This window comes from Rhamphochromis sp. 'chilingali' (genome assembly GCF_963969265.1).
Source record: "Rhamphochromis sp. 'chilingali' genome assembly, chromosome: 14".
In the NCBI taxonomy this organism is placed as follows: Eukaryota; Metazoa; Chordata; class Actinopteri; order Cichliformes; family Cichlidae; genus Rhamphochromis; species Rhamphochromis sp. 'chilingali'.
Genome location: NC_137941.1, coordinates 4635779 through 4652344, shown reverse-complemented (window position 1 = coordinate 4652344; position 16566 = coordinate 4635779). Strand labels below are relative to the sequence as shown.

General features: G+C 37.7%; 2 protein-coding genes across 3 annotated transcripts; one reads left to right on the top strand and one right to left on the bottom strand.

Annotated features, from left to right (window-relative positions):
* The first annotated feature begins 11313 nt into the window (after positions 1-11313).
* Positions 11314-14621, top strand: LOC308409967 (G2/M phase-specific E3 ubiquitin-protein ligase-like). 2 transcript variants are annotated; one of them, XM_080902975.1, is made up of 11 exons: positions 11314-11433; positions 11516-11551; positions 11658-11731; positions 11835-11912; positions 12181-12386; positions 12468-12567; positions 12665-12827; positions 12951-13057; positions 13164-13308; positions 13446-13572; positions 13755-14621. In XM_080902975.1, the coding sequence occupies exons 1-8, from the start codon at positions 11323-11325 to the stop codon at positions 12993-12995; spliced, it is 813 nt and encodes a 270-aa protein (XP_080759101.1). In that variant the 5' UTR covers positions 11314-11322; the 3' UTR covers positions 12996-13057; positions 13164-13308; positions 13446-13572; positions 13755-14621. The 2 variants fall into 2 exon arrangements, with proteins under 2 accessions (XP_080759101.1, XP_080759100.1); XM_080902974.1 differs by having other exon boundaries at positions 11513-11551.
* On the bottom strand, positions 14303-15923 carry LOC308409969 (uncharacterized protein; the record flags this gene model as incomplete). Its single annotated transcript, XM_080902977.1, has 5 exons — positions 15873-15923; positions 15424-15515; positions 15223-15333; positions 14832-15105; positions 14303-14509 (listed from the first exon to the last, which is right to left on the bottom strand). The coding sequence occupies exons 3-5, from the start codon at positions 15285-15287 to the stop codon at positions 14303-14305; spliced, it is 546 nt and encodes a 181-aa protein (XP_080759103.1). The 5' UTR covers positions 15288-15333; positions 15424-15515; positions 15873-15923.
* Between the last annotated feature and the right edge of the window lie 643 nt (positions 15924-16566).

Genomic DNA, 16566 nt, shown 5'->3' with positions numbered 1-16566 from the left:
AATTATGTGGTCACAGTTGCTCCAAGGCAGTAAGAACTTAAACTAACTAACTAAATTAATTAATACAATATATTACAGAGTTATCAAGTGTAACAAATTAGCTCAAATAAACACAAAATGGCTCTAATTCTAAATATAATTCATTATTGATGCTGTCGAATTCTGGAATAAAGCATCAAATATAAACAATAATCACCCTCAAAGTTATACATGAATGAATAAAGGTCCATCATCTGATATAAAGTCAAAATAAGGAGGGGAGCACCTCAGTTTCAACTATATGTATTCATTTTTGTGTAATACACTGAAATAAGTTAAGCACATTCATTTATACATAATATAAAGAAAATACTAAGAATATTTACACTTATCAAGTTTTGTAGAGGGATGATGATCACCGTTACCTCACATCAAGAAGGTCCAGGGTTTGAATCAACTGGCTGGATGGGGTTCGTTCTGTGTACTCTGGCTTCCTCCCACAGTCCAAAGACATGTCTGTTCGGTTAATTGGTGACTCTAAATTAGCTGTAGGTGTGACTATGAGTGGTTGTCTGTCTCTCTGCGTTAGCCCTGTGTACCCTGCCTCTTGCTCTGTGACAGCTCTCCCTGCGACTCTGGATGAGATAAGCAGAAGAAAATGGATGGGTGAATGTTTAAGAGATGGTCATAATATATATATATATATATATATATATATATATATATATATATATATATATATATATATATATATTAGGGGTGCAACGATACACAAAATTCACGGTTCGGTTTGGTTCGATACTTTGGTGTCACGGTTCGATATTTTTTCGATACAAAAAAATGTTCATGCCTTTTTAATTTGTCATTTATTAAAATTATAAAAATATATTTTAACTCAAAAGTACAGTTTTTAAATTTAACCCTAACCCTTGTGCGTGTTTTTTATTTTGACAGCGAATGCGCACCTGCGGACCACTTATGTGCAGCCCTGGTTATTTAGCTTGTAATATCGCAGCCACAGAAATTATTTTGTCCATGAAACCATAAAGCTGCACTTTCTTTTTGCCTTATAGTCTGATTTGTCATAACTTCTCCGTTTTGTGGTAAGCTTTTCTTTGGCTGTCACTTCTTCACCCTGACCTGTCTTATTTGGCTCAGCAGAACTAAAATATATATCTGTCTGTGAAGGTTCTCAGTCATCCAGGTCATCGTAGTCAAATATAAATCCTGCTGCTTTTACACACGGACTCACATAAGCTCAGCGATTCTCTGCGCGATCAACCTCTCACATGTTTAAGCTGCGGGAGATTTCACTTGTCATGTTTGCATAGTAAGCTAACGATTAATAAGACGATGTCAGAGGAATTGGTGCACAAATTATCATCACTCACAGATCAGTGCTGTCGCTCTCTATACACAGTTCGCACGATTGCAAAGTGAAAGCAAAAAAACAAGCGCAAATTCAAACGCGACTTCAATATGTCACATATTGACAGTGGCTCACCGATGCCAATGACATAATTACCCAGCTACATTTCTGAAAGAATGCAAAAGCATTGACATATATTTTTCCTACAATAGCCCGACGGGCAGGGAAGAGATAGATTTTGGTAGCCCGACTGAAAAAATCGCTAGCTCCGGGACGTCAGGCTAGCGATATTGCGAGCCCTGTATCTGATTGAGGAATCACTCATCTTTGGAAAAGAGAGTTTATTACAGAGAAATGGCTCTTTCCAAAATAAAAGCTATACTATCCGCTTCTTCTGGGCTATATTCTCAGCAGCATAAGGAGAATCATGTGCTAACAGCTGTCTAAATGACTCGGCTAAAGTTAGTAGCATGCTTGCTTTTTTTGTCTGCTTCCACTTGTCTTTGCACTAGGATGATGTCGGCGTAAATGTGCAGTCATATTCGTTGTGTTCCCACTAGTGCTTTCAGGTTAATCTCGTTGAAATGACCTTAACGCCACAACACGGCAAATCTCCGTTAACGAGCTACCGCCGATCGTGCATGGGGCTAGACGGCCAACACGTTAACGAGCTAACTGCGCTAACACACTAGTTCACACCAATGTAATTGAGCATTGCATGGCACATCCAACATACTGTTTTACTTTAGTCCATGACTCGCTTACCTTCAGGGTCATACGTCACATGAAAACCAAAATAATTCCAAACGCCAGATCTGAATGAGAGTGGGGGAGGTCCATCTTGCAAGGAGAGCTTAACTTCTGTCTCGCTAGCTTGCCCTGCGCTCTTCCTTCTGACTATGCTGTCTGTGTTGAGCGCTCAGTGGATCTGCGCTCGACAGTGCAGCCTAGGCGGAGTAGTCGAACACAGATTCACTGAGCGCTCAACACAGACAGCATCGTCAGAAGGAAAATTGATAAAATAAATTACAAATGTTGTATTGTTCGATACATATGCGTACCGAACCGAAAGCACTGTATCGAACGGTTCAATATCGATACGAATATCGTTGCACCCCTAATATATTATATATATATATATATATATATATATATATATATATATATATATCTCAGGCAATGTCTGCCATTTTTCAAACATCACTTCAGTTGCCTCTCAACAGGTTTAGAAAGGCTGTATCCTTTGTCAGTGGTCATCGTTAATTAGCAGCAGTATTACTGTGAATGCTGTGTTCCTATTGAAAACCAGATAACTGTGCTAAGAGTAAATAAAGCATTTGGCGCTTGTCTGATTGAGTATCACCACTGTCACTCCCTTTTAACACTAAAAGCTTTGCATGCTCTGAACAACACTCAATACTCTGGAAAATGAGAACTTGAAGGGTCACATTGGTCCCATTTATGTCTTTTTTACTTTTCTTTTCTTATTGAAGCACTTTCCTCTGTTAAAAGATCCATTTCTGAGTCAGTGTTTCACAAGGAACCAAGATTTCCTCAAGGCGATGGGTAGTGATTTCTGAGATATGAATTCATAGCAGTAGTCTACTTGGTGTTACACTTTAGCCATGAAGTTCTGAATTTGTCACAGAAACAATGAAATAGCAGAGGTGCCAGAGGAGAAATTAATCAATTGGATATATTAAACCAAACACTCTCAAGATTAATTGTAAACTACATCTAGTTTCTCCATACATCAATTTTCTTAACTGCTCATAGGGCCAGTCCAGACTCTCATAATTAAAGAGATGGGATTGACTGTGGTCACCAATCTATTACAGGGCTAACATAGAGACCACCACATGCACTATTGTATTCACTCCTACAGGACATTTTGAGTTCCTGGTTAACCCAAGTGTATGTTTTTTTAACTATGGTATGAAAGGGGAGCACCCAGAGAGAGAGGCAGGACTTTAAACCCTAGCTTCTTCCTGTGAGTGCTAACCACTGTGCACACTGAGTTGCCTTATTCATTACTCAGCCATGATTTACAAATAAAGGGTCAAGACCTCATAATATTATGGAGAGGAACTGAACATGTCTCTTTGAGCAAGCATTTAGCATCTCTGAGGAGGAATGATTCCCTTTTAAGAAGAAGAAATCACCAGCAGAAAGAGCTTCAGGGAGGGCGACCATCTGCATCTGTTGGTTGGCGTAAGCAAAAACAAAACTGAGAACTGAGAAACACAAAATAAGTAAAGTGAGCAGTTTGGTGGGGCCAGTAGCCAGAGATACTAGCAGATGGAAGAAAGAGGAATGAGATTGAGGAAAAGGAGCAAGTATGAGAGAGAAGAAACAAAGTTAATGACATGCAACTGTAGCATAAATGTGGAGATCATTTACAGAAATATTACAACTTTTTTCTGTAAAATCCTGTCCAGCATCAAGCTTTTCTTCAAGGGTAAGTGGAACTGCACATGTAGATTTGAGCAGTTTATCCCATTCTACCTAACAGCTCATGCCAGTTTTGATGCTTTTTGAATGTGCAATGTTCAGTTGTCTCCATGATATCAGGGTTTAAGTCTGACCTGAAGCACTCCTGCATTGTCTTGGAAAATATCCTGTGACATTCAGGACTGTCAGTGCCTCAGAGAGTGGCAGAATTATTTATTTTAAATACAGTTGTTTGGCTGATGAAATAACTTTTCTCGGTCTGTGAATTAATTCATATTTTAGTCTACTGAAACAAAGAGAAGCAACACAAAGATCCGTTGTACAGAATTTTCACTTATTATCTACAACTTGTCTGATATCACAACTAGCCACATCTGTTGTATTGTAAATGTATCATCGACTGGTGGCATTTTAATGTTTCTACACACAAATTTTAAGTTTTTATTTTCTACATTCTGCACTATTATAATTTGTTTTCATTTGGGCCAGCTTCCAGGCAACAAACGGTATGTAAACCGAGACATTTTTATCATTATGAAATAGTGGCTTACCTCAGGAATATATTAGGCTGTATAAACGGATATCTGTATGAATATGCAAATATCAGTACACAGGGGACAACATCTTTGGTACTGGTAGCTGGCTTGTGTTCCACAATCACATTTGTCCTGTCTCTCCCCCTCCCGGAAGTTTCTGCTGGAGGTAACTTCCTGTTAAAAGGGAGCTTGTTCCTTGCCCAAAATATCTCATTTTTCTTTTAACATTTTAATTTGTATTTTTCCTGCAGAAAAAAGAAGAAAACAAATGCACTTCAATTAGTTTTTGTATTCTACCTCTTGGTAGGTCACTCCAACAGAAACCTTTAGCTGTTTATGAAGGTTTTAGCCCCAGGTCACATGATGCCTTAGTACAACCTTGGTGGTGCAATACTCTGCTCTCTTAATAAACTCATATTAAAAACATTAAAGTGTAAGGAAGGAACAAGAGGCAAGAGGGTGATGGGATTACAGTTATTTTTTATGTTTGTTTTGATCCAGTTCTCGTTCTACAGTGTCAAGATTAAACGCACATATGTTACCAATTTATAGCATGTGCTACTCTGATGTCACACTCACACTCTTGTCCTGCCCAAAGCTGAACCAGATCGAACCCTGAGGGTCACTGGTTTTCCACGCCCATCTCTAAACTTCTGTCTCGTTAAACATTAATGGCCAATATGAAACTGGATTCCTCCTAGTCTGAATGGGAGATAACTGCATCGCCAGGGCAATATGATAGCATAATCAGAGGTAGACAGCTCCCAGGCCCTGACAGCTAGCTGGCTGGCTACACTGCTGGAGCTGAAGAGACAGACGCCTGAAACTAAAATGAAGGACAGGGTTTGGTGTGTGTGCATGCGTGCGTGCTTTCATGGTGTTAAGTGTGTGCGAGTGTATGGCAGAGCTAGTGGGGTAGAGATAAGGCCTTGGGGAGAAGTTGTTGAAGCAAGATTTGGGATAAAGAGTGCAATGTCAGTTAGAAAGGAGAAAAATCTAAGGAAAGAGAAGGTGAATATCAGATGGTGAGAAGCTAAGACAGTTACTGGGTTTGAAGAGAGAGAAAAGAAGAAAAGGTGCCACATATTCACCCACCTATTCTAAGTCTTTTTAGAGGATAATGAAGAGTCACTGCACTCCTGAATACTGATTAGAATAGAAAACTCAGGATATTTCCCCCACACATTTGTCTGTCTTTTACTATTAATGGAAACTCAAAATTGCTCCCAATACGGTTATGGTTCAATGAGCTGCATCACCTTATCTGATGTAATTTTTATGAGAGTCTGTCTTGAATCCCCCTTTTTTTGCAGACCCATGCTGTCTCTCCTAGAAGGCTGTTAATGGGAAGTCGATGTGCTTGTTAGCAAATAAAAACTGGCACTGGCAAACTGTCAGTTAGATCTGAGATGTACTTCTGTTGTTGTCAACACACAAGGAGTGCTAGCTCTTGTTGAACGTATCCCTAAATGCCTCAGAGTGTAGTGAAGAGCCCATCAGGCTCGTCTTCCTTTCCTCCACCCTTTTTACTCAATATTTTCCTCTTCCACTCAGTACATGACCTGCTCTAAAACAGATGGTGGAAAGGAGTTTGGGGAGAAATAAGTTACAAGGACGTTGTTTGTGAATTTCAAGGATGAGAAAAAAAAATGCCAGGGGGACCTTACATCACGCAGACGAGTGGAAGGAGGAGAGAAATGAGAGGTGGAGGCAAGAGGGTGGGTGGTGGGGTGCTCCCACAGCACAGAACATCTGTTGGCTTGGTGTCTTTGAGTGCTGAGTCTCAGGTGCATCACTAAACAGAAACTATGTCTCCAATCATCCATTTATTTTATGTTTCTGTGTAACACAATACAATGTCTTTTCATTCATGTTGGCTTTGACAGCTTGGTAAATGAGGCATAAAGTTTGTATTTTAATTGGGACATTAGAGCCTTAATATGCCACATTTGAATCAGACTAATTTCATGTGGGATTGTGTTACTATGACAAAGATTTTGTTAAAACGTTTTTAAAGTCCTAATTAGGATTTAAACATAGTAAACAAATACCTGCTCTGGAGTATAGTTAACTCTGACTTTTTTCTCCTTTTATTGCTTTAAATAAAACTTAAAATTAAATTGGCTGAACTCAAATCTGGCCCGACAGCTTTTCCTTTTATAAAATAGATATATTATGTTGGACATGATCTGCTCAATTCCCTCAAAATAAATACAAAAATAAAAAAAGAATTTCACTCAAATGTTGCACAGCCATTGATTGATGTCATTTATTATTATTATTTATATTTAGCTTTAAGTCATTTCCTGTTGTATGTTATGTTTACTATTTGTTGTGTATCATTTTTAGAGTTCCTTCATCTCTATTAATTCTTTGGTTTTTGTCTGCCTGCTGTGACCAGACTCACCTGGGTCCTCTTCCACACCTGTTCCTTTTATTACTCTTCTTTTTTCTTTGTGTATGACCTTGTTGGAGTATTTCTGGACTTAGCAGGTCCCACCTGAACTATTTACCTGGCTGCCTGGCTTGCCACATTAGCCTGTTGATTAAAAGAATTGGTTTTGGTCTCTAATCGCCATCCATGTGTCCTACATTTCGGCTCTCTCTCCTCTGTGTAAGTTAGTATTTCAAGTAACTCTCTGACTAGAATTTGATAAATAAAAAACAAGCCAACAAAAAGCTACCTAGGTTAAGCAACAACAGGTCAATAACAAAACATGGCATAAAAAAAAACAGTGGTTCATCAATTTGCAAAAAACTGAAAACTGGAATAATTTCAGAATCTTCAATATAAAATTGTAAAGAATTTAAATATCTTATTATCTACAGTCCATGATATCATAAAAAGATTCAGAAAATCTGGAGAAATCTCTGTGTGTAAGGGATGAGGGACAAAGCAGTACTGCATGAACTATATTAAATTCCAGCATGGGTCAGGAACACTTCTAGAAAACATCGTCAGGGAACCCAGTCGGCCTTGCCATGGATAGATGCAGGTTAAAGCTCTGTCATGTGAAGAAGAAGTCATGAAGAAACTCCACTACCTCTTCTGGGTCAAAACTCATTTTAAATGGAATGAGGCAAAAAAGCTGAAATTTGAAATTCCTTTCGGAAAAGATAGTGTAGATGCAGCATCCTCCAAAGTACAGAGAGGCACCATCCAGCTTGTTTTCAGCACTCACTTCAAAAGCCTGAATCACTGATGATATGGTGGTGCATTAGTGACTATGGAACTGGCAGCTTCCACATCTGGAGAAGCACCATCTGTGCTGTAAGGTATATACAGGTTTTAGAGCATCATGTGCTTTTTGTGCATCTTGTGCATTTTACATAGTATCCCAACTTTAGTCTTAGAAGCACATTAAAAGAACAGCGGAGAACCATAGTCTGCAGCTAACTCACATTTCTTTGCTTGCTGGGTCTGTTAGATAAAAAGTTATAATACTCCATTTATAGTTATCTCTATTTTACTTTAGCATACTAACATTTGTGTTATACACAAACACAGCTGACAAGGATATAATTTGCAGATATTGGTGGCAGGGTGAAAATAGAACATTTTATCTATCATAATATCAGGCAATTAGTCATATATCAGATGCAGTAAGCAGTTGCCAAAAGTTGTAAGCACCCAGTGGTGTTTTTCTGTCCTGATCACCCTGTCAGCCAGACCCCTGATAAGAGAGAGAAGAGTTCAGTCCAGTCAGCTCACTAATTAGCTGACTGCAAAGTGAAAGTCTGTCTTCACACTGCTACAGCCCACAGATGGAAATACTGAAAAAGTTCTACTTTTCCACTGTCACCACACATTAATCTCTTAGGATATTTGTACAGTATTTTTAAAGAGCAATAATCAAGACACTGCAGCTTCGTTACTAATGCATCTATTATTGAAAGCAGAGACTAGAAGCAGTGACTTTTACAGAAAGTCAAACAGAGACTGATTGACACTGTTTCACAATTTAACATCATAAAATGGATGCGATTAAAACATAGCATTTGTGTTGTCTGTCTATATCTGCACTCTACATGCACGTCGTCACCTTTCTGCTCTCCTTCCTGGCTGAAAACTTAAACGTAAAATATTATTATTTCTATAGTTAAATAAATATCTACTACCGTACAATATCAAAAATGATTTACTATTAGCTTACAATGAGTGATAGAGGAAGCTATTCCTTATGGAAAAGGAGAAATTAGAATAGAATAGAATAGAATAGAATAGAATAGAATAGAATAGAATAGAACAGAATAGAATCGAATAAACCTTTATTATCCCATGGATGAGAAATTTGGGTGTTACACAGCTCTTATAGCAAGGGGAATATAAAATATAAAAGGAAGACACAAGGTGGTCTTATATACATAAATTAAACACTTGAAGACACTAGACTATACATAAAACAGCAATATTAGAAAATTGTACCTAAACTATCAAAAGTTTACTAAACAAATGTACAGAAAACTGATTACCATCGGTTTTAAATGGATTAATATTATTGCTGAATATATTTTAAGGTTGAGCTCTTTTTAAACATTTTATATTGTCTATGCCCACCATCATATTTATCATCATAAGAAAATCACATTTTTGTAGTTGCAATACATGTGAGAAGCACATATATCATAAAAAAACAAACAAACAAACACACACACACACACACACACACACACAAAACGTTGTTCACGAGTGCAGAAACAGAGGCCTATCTCTTGATTAAAAATTGAATAACGGCAGAGCTGCCGTACCCTCACCATCATCATTAGAGCTTTCCAGTTAAGATTTTCACACACTATCTTCTCTACATCACACATGTTGGCTGAATCTCATTTACATGCTAATGCTAGGCACTGCATTCTAATCAACATGTAGCCTACTACCTGATGCTCTGAATCATAACTTTTGTTTAGGTATACTTCCTGTTGTGCTGTGCTAAATATATAGAAAGATCAGGAAAATACCACTTGTGGTAAGATATAAATCCCCATTGTCAACTTTATTCAAAAACCTTCGGCACTTTTGCAGCTCTGATTGGCTTTCTCTGGACATTTCTTTAACAAGCTGAAGTCAGTGTGTAGCACATTCGTAATGCTTCGTAATGCCTCGGTTGAAAATCAAATTTAGTGTGCACTGGAAGCTGCAGGCAATGTAAAAAGATAAGGAAGAACTATCTCACCCATCACATGCTGATGGGGAAGCATTACATGAGCTGCATGAGCAGCGAACAGGACTCTAAATGTATGGCGTTATTTTTGTGCCACTATTCTGAGCGGACGTAAAAAAAAATTGAGCGCACGTAAAAAAAAATTGCAGGTGCAAGTGTTGCATTTTGAGGAGAAATTTATTTTGAGCTTACAAAAGCTGAATTTGAGTGAACAAAATTCATTGCTGCGTGCAAAAAACGTATTTCAGTGTTTGCGCTTATCCATATACACACACAATAGCACCCCCTCTCGCTCAGTTTTTTCATTTGCGCTTGCTCGCAATGTGTTGCTTGCGCTCACAACATTCTCTGCTTCGTACGCTCAACTCTCTGTACACCGTTATAAGTGTGCCACAAAACCAACCAATCACAGACTTGGTTTCAAAAATTCTGATTGGCTCTTACGGTCTCCAATCAGCTCGCTAGCTACTGCTGTCCGGACACCGGAAACACTGTCCACTCAGCCTCGCTTCTTGCAGATAGAGGGATTTTTGATTTACTCTGCAGCTAAAGAAGAGATGGCAGAATCAAACAATGGCTCCAATAATACTACACCACAGTATCAGGTGAGTTTAATTTTTTTTGTGTGAATTTAGTAATTTGCTGTCCTTTCTGTTTAATATGCTGTGAAATTGTAGTTACAGATGCAGCTGTAGAGTTTAAGCTAGCCTTATGGGTAATTACCAGCGTAGTTGTCTTACTGAGGCAGTGTATCCTAATCATGTTCTTTAGGGTAATGGTGCAGTTGAGTCAGCAGTAAGAAATCTGGTGTCTTTGCTGCTTAACAACATATCCACAAATCCTTCAGGGAGGCCAACAGAGAGTGGGCAGCCGGAGCCTAGAAATCTGACTATCCAGCAAGAGATGACAAGGTTTTTGCTTTTTTTGTGTGTTTTTTTTATTTTAACTTTTTGCAATCTTTTCTGTTAAAGTTATTTGGTTTGTGGATTTATCAACATTGATTTTTAAATTAAAATGTGCTATTAAGGACTGATGTCATATTTAATAACTTTATTAAACAATAACCCTTATGTTATGCAACACTGCATTTTTTAAACTCATGCATTTTCATCCCACAGATCATTTCCAGGATATTTCAAATCACACTTGAGCCGTGGTAAAAAGAGATGTTTAACATCTACTAAGCAGCTTGTTAAGGCAGGCAGTAAGACCACAGGCCTCAGTTTTTATTTGCTGTCAAAAAACACATCCTACACACCTTTGCCAGCTGAGGAGCTTGAACTCCTACAAGCTGGCATGGGGAGACAAACAGTGTCTCTTCCAGAAGATGGTGACCATGCAGAGGTAAGTTTGTGTAGTCAGTATTAAAATCAGTCATTGGCAGACGCATTTAGCCTGAATCATATGCCACAGTCCATTTAGTGTTCCATTCTGCTTAACGGTGTTTTTAACTAAGATTTCTAGACTTCTGGAAGAAACCTTTCCAAAAATGGAATATCTTTGTGGAGGATGGCTCTTACATAAGGCAACAGGTTTGTTGTTAATTCAGTTTTTATGTATTTTTTTGGCATTCTTGCGTGCTCATACTGCATTATGATTATGTAGTTGATACTTTTGCTGCTTGATTGTTTATGCTATTTTTCTGTCAATAAAGGTGGCAGTGGTCGACGAAAGCTCACTGTAATTCCACCTGAAACAGAAGGATATTCTGTCAAAACACTGAAAGCTGTGTCAGGAGGTGGCAAATCCACTTTTTACATAGTACCTCTTCAGGAAACATTAGACACATCTCCTCTACCTCCCGACTCAGCACTTTTCAAAGATGCCAAAGAAGATATGTTACCAGTGTAATGAAGTTATGCCTCTGCAGATGCTTGCAGTACACATCAATACGTGCAAAGGAAAATTCTCTCCTGATGAGACTGATGATGAGGTGAGACAATTTTGATGAAATCAAAATGAGCAATTTTGATTAAATAATATAGTATCACAATTACTGTTTTTTGATTCAGCAGGAATCGGAGTTATGCATTGTGAAAAGCAAATGCAAGGTAAACCTAGCACATTACTAAAAACCATAGTAACTACAATGAATTTTGTATCGGTAATGATCTTTTTCCCACTATGCCTAACATGTACCCATTTTTGGAATTGTAGGTTATTTGTCCAATATGCACTAAGGATTTTCCTGAAGATGAGATCACAGTCCATGCGAGTCTGTGTGGGGATAGGTAATCTTTTTTCAGCCGTTTATGAAAAAATGTTAATCAGTAACAGTCCACGCAAACATATGTATTTTTTTTTTTTTTTTTTTTAACTTTGTTTTGTCATCAGCTTTCAATGCATGGTGCCTGAAGAAAATGACCAAACTACAGGGACACCAGCTCAAACTTCAGTATGCACAACAGACAGGTACTTTTTGCTCTATTATAATTCATATACACACTATTATGCAGAACCATTTGTTAAAATTATGTGTAAGATCTTTTACACAATACCTGGGGTTTAATTTCATATAAAACATTTTATGATCACACTACTTTAAATTATTGTTAAAGGTTGTTGCACAGAACATGCTGCAATAATTTCTAATCACGTTTAATGTGGTAGCCTCTTTTAATCTAAAGATGATTATTTTTCTTTGAGAGCTTAGGATGTTTTCTACCCTGTTTTTGTTAAGCGTGGAAGATGTATTGCGTTGCCTTGAACAACAAGTCGACACCACAACAGAATTTAAGTTGTGTGTGGACAGAGAAGACCTTCCAGACAGAGTCATTCTCCAGTGGCAGAGAAAAAAAGCTGCATCTCCCACCAGTGTTCTTAGGGTGGTTTTCATTGGAGAGGCAGGCGTGGATACAGGAGCACTTAGGAAAGAGTTTTTGAGTGGTGAGTTGCCTATTACCTGTTTTGTCCTAGTGTCAATAAATAATGGATAACTTAAAAATGTGGATATTTTTTGTATGAAAGACATGATTTCAGGTATTGAAAGCAGATTCTTTGAAGGACTTGAGAACAAGGGCAAAAACCCCAAGTATTCTCTGACCGATCTTGATAATGAAAACTTCAGGTTGGTTACATACGAGCTTTGTGTATTACATTTAATACGCATCCGATATTTTTGTAAATGTTACCTGAAAATGAATTATAATCATTTGTCTACACAGAACTGTTGGTGAAATAATTGCAGTCAGCCTCGCCCAAGGAGGCCCATCTCCTGCCTTTTTCAAAGAATGGTGCTACAATTTCCTCTGCTCAGGAGAGGTTGATTTCAGCTGTCTGTCTAAGGAGGATGTTGCAGATGTGGAATCTTCCCTGCTCATCCGCAAAGTGAGCACCTGGTTTAGCTCTGGCACATGATATATTATGAGTATGGTGTTTTTAAACACTTTTAACCTTCTGTATTTCCTCTTTCACATTATACAGTACAGATACTGTATAATACATTTCCAGGTTGAAGATGCAGCAGACATACAGTCTCTGATGATGTGGGCTTGAGAAATTGTCAGCTGTGGATACACAAACCAGATAAAGATGGATAGTAAGGAAAGCATGATCCGGTAAGGGAGAAAAAATCAGAGAGATCATTAACCCCCCCCCCCCCCCCCCCCCCTCCCCAACTAGTTTTTCATTTTGTTTTTTTGTTTTTTTATTTTTATTTTTAAGTGCTATTGTCTTACACTCTACAACAAGACTGATTCCAATGATACAGCAGCTCCGAAAGGGCATGGAACTGTATGGGCTTGTGAACCTGATGGCTGTAAATCCTGAAGCTTGCCACAGTTTGTTTGTTCCTGGGAAAATCCTCAAAGTAAGTATTAACATAGCAGCTTCAGTCTGATCCAAAGACAGTCCACTTATCTGTACTGTAGTTATCCTGTATTTATTTATTAGTTTTGAATGAACAATATATCTATAATATAATCTACTTTATTTCCTTATTTACAGCCAGACGCTGATTTCATTATGATGAGCTGCCAACCACATTTCAGTGAAAAAGGGACATCTAGGGAGAGAACTGAGAGGAAGATCATAAATTTTTTGCAAGATTTCTTGCAGGAGATTGAAGTATCAGGTACTATATAGTATTAGCTGTATATACCTATAGTATTGTATATATACCGTATGCATCTGTTAAATATTTTTGCTTTAACATGCAGGGCACTAGAAAGTATTCTTAGTTGTTAATTTAAAACATTGTAATCCAGATTGCTTTTTATTTAGAAAAGACTTCAAAAACATTTTCAAACATCACAGATGGAAACACAGGCGGTGCAGGTGGTGAAAAATCAGAGTCTCTTGCTGTCCACCATGTGCTCCAGTGGATGACCGGCCAGTCCCATGTTCCCATCCTTCCTGATGAAAAGAGACATTTCAAAATAACATGCAAGTTTGACCATGAATGTAAGGAGCGGCTGGGAGATCACTCCATTTGTTACCCAGTTGTGAGTGCATGCACTTGTACTGTGACTTTTCCAGTGCAGCATCTGGACACTTACACAGTGTTTAAAACCATAATGAGTGCAGCAGTTAAATATGGTGGTGGATTCCACAGAGTTTAACACATTGTTGTCTTGTAATTTGGAAACTAAATGAGTAAAAATGTTTGTAAACATTAGCTGTTAAGATGTTCGTAGCCGTTTCATGAAAATGACAAGACTTCAAAACTTTGTGTAGGGTCCTACGTTGATAGATAATAAGCAAGTGCTTTGTTTGCTTGTCTACTTGTAATCTGAATGTTTTAGCAAAGAAATCCAGTATTTGAGAACTTAAAAGAACGTTGACTTTCACGTCCATGTTAAGTGTCACTGTTGGTTTGACACCTGTAGCAAGAATTGTATGTACAGGTCACGACCGTGTGACTCAGAATGTTCCAAGGGATTAATAGTTCTCTGAAGCCCCTCCAGGGTTTCCTCATCCAGTGGGCATTCAACTTCAGGAACCACAACTGTGCTGTTAGATTCTTCTTGCAGTACAGCACTCTCCCAGTCAATGCCTGGATCCCGAAGCTCCTTCAAATCCACAAACATATATAATGGTCATTATTCCAGAATAGGTACTTTTGGGAGGAATGTTATTTTGTGTAAGCGTTTTTTCCATTAAAATACAACAATTTAAAAAGAATGCCTTTGTTTTCATGTTCTTCTTACTGTAATTTAGATTAGTGGTAATTGATAAGCAAGAATGTATAAAATCACCAGAAGCATCTCCCAGATGTGCTGCAAGTGTTTTAATTTGTTAATTTCAGAAGAGCAGAGTTAACTGCTAACTAAAATTTTGAAATTCAACATTTAAATAAAAAAAAAAAAAAAAAATCAGATTATGAGCTGGTACCTCAAGTCTCTCGCCCTCGTCCAGCTCTTGTAGATGTCCCATACACCAGAGCTGTTCAGGAGTGAGACCACCTTCTGTCCTGAGGGGATGATTATTCCATCCTCCAACAAAGGTGACAAGATCTGCTCGGAGTCGAGGGACAAAGATGTAGTGGACACCAAAAAGATGAATGACATCTGAAATGTCAAGCAGGCCATCCTCCTCGAGTGAGTGAAGAATATCATGGTACTTGCTAGTGACTGCAATCCAGACATCACGCCAAAGTCGTTCTACTCTGTAAATACATTTGAATTTGGATTTCAGGTATTTCATGCTTCAAATCAATATCAGAACTGCTACAACAATCTACCCATGCAGTCAATAATAATATAAAAAACATCAAAAGACTAACCTCTGATTGTGGACACTCTTTCCAGATATGAAACTCGCTCTCCCTGTTCCTCTTGTGGCAAACATGAAATGTGCAATGTCCAGGTTTTCTACTCCTTGATCTGCCCTAACCCTATGATAAAAAATACATTTTTAAGGAATTTTTAAAGTTTTCTTTAATGATACTTGTTGCTAGCATATAAATTAAATCAGGGCATAAAACCTTGATGGCAAGCCGTGAAGCTGGGCTGATCTCAGGAAAAATGAGAATGCAGTTTTTGCCCTGTTGTTAGTTGCTGCATCCAAGTACAGGACCTGCAGTAAAAACAAATGGAAAATTAAAGATCTGGTTTCAGATCATGTATAGTTTTTCAGTTAATAATGCAGTTTCATAATAAGTGTTCAAGGAATATTGTACGGTTCTATGTTCATAACCATAATTCAAAGCTTGAGTAGTCTATACATCAATATTGGTAGTACTTATCAAAAAATGAAAATGGCCTTTTAGTTTAACCTTTTTTGGTAAAGAACTGATTAGAAATTTAAAAAAATAATAATTGCAAATCGTCCACTATGTTGGCTTGCTGAATAATTGATGTTCATAAAAAAACAACCTAATAAAGCTCTCATTTCAAAACTACCAAATATTCTACATAACAGTTACACTTTTACCTTCCTTGAGTAGCCATCCACTCCACCAAAGATCACATTGTACCTGTTTCAGAGGGAAAACAATCTCACTAAGGCTTGATTTGCAGAACATGTAAGACATTGAAAATAAATTTTTCAGTATGCACACTTGCCACTGACTTAAACTGGACACTTGTCAGGTGTGCTGAAAATAATACCAACATTTTTATATGTTTATAAGTTCAATGAGACTAAATATTTTAGTTCTCTTGTCATGATTTTTTTTAAGTTTTCTGGAGCACTTAACATATTATGTGTTGATAGGCTTGTTATCATGGAAAATATCGATATACAAAGTGTAAATAATTGCTCAAGAAAATTTACAATTAACAATATTGCTGGTTTTGTTACACATCCTGTATTCCTTTTACTTAATATTACTCTATCAAGTGCTTTTTAAAATATTATAAATACACTGAAAGACCTATCAGATAAGGTTGATTAAAGCAGATTTAAAGTATAACGTGCATCTTTCTGCCCAACTTGTGTTAGAGCTATATAAGTGGGTATTTTACCTTATTAGCTTGTGATTTGTGTCTATGTGGACCAGGGAGAGAGGGCCTCGCACCGAGTAGCTTCTTCGCACAACACAGCCTAGTTCTGTGATCCGTTTGAAGATCCCTACAGCATCAACTCGATACATGGAGGCCATCATTCTCCACCACTGAACACGGAG

What these genes read in the sequence shown, in the direction of transcription:
- LOC308409967 (XM_080902974.1), top strand. Translation starts at nt 11,323, where the DNA reads ATGCCAAAGAAGATATGTTACCAGTGTAATGAAGTTATGCCTCTGCAG. An exon ending in TTGTGAAAAGCAAATGCAAG is followed by an intron (nt 11,552 to 11,657) that starts GTAAACCTAGCA and finishes TTGGAATTGTAG; the next exon opens with GTTATTTGTCCAATATGCAC. An exon ending in GCGAGTCTGTGTGGGGATAG is followed by an intron (nt 11,732 to 11,834) that starts GTAATCTTTTTT and finishes TTTTGTCATCAG; the next exon opens with CTTTCAATGCATGGTGCCTG.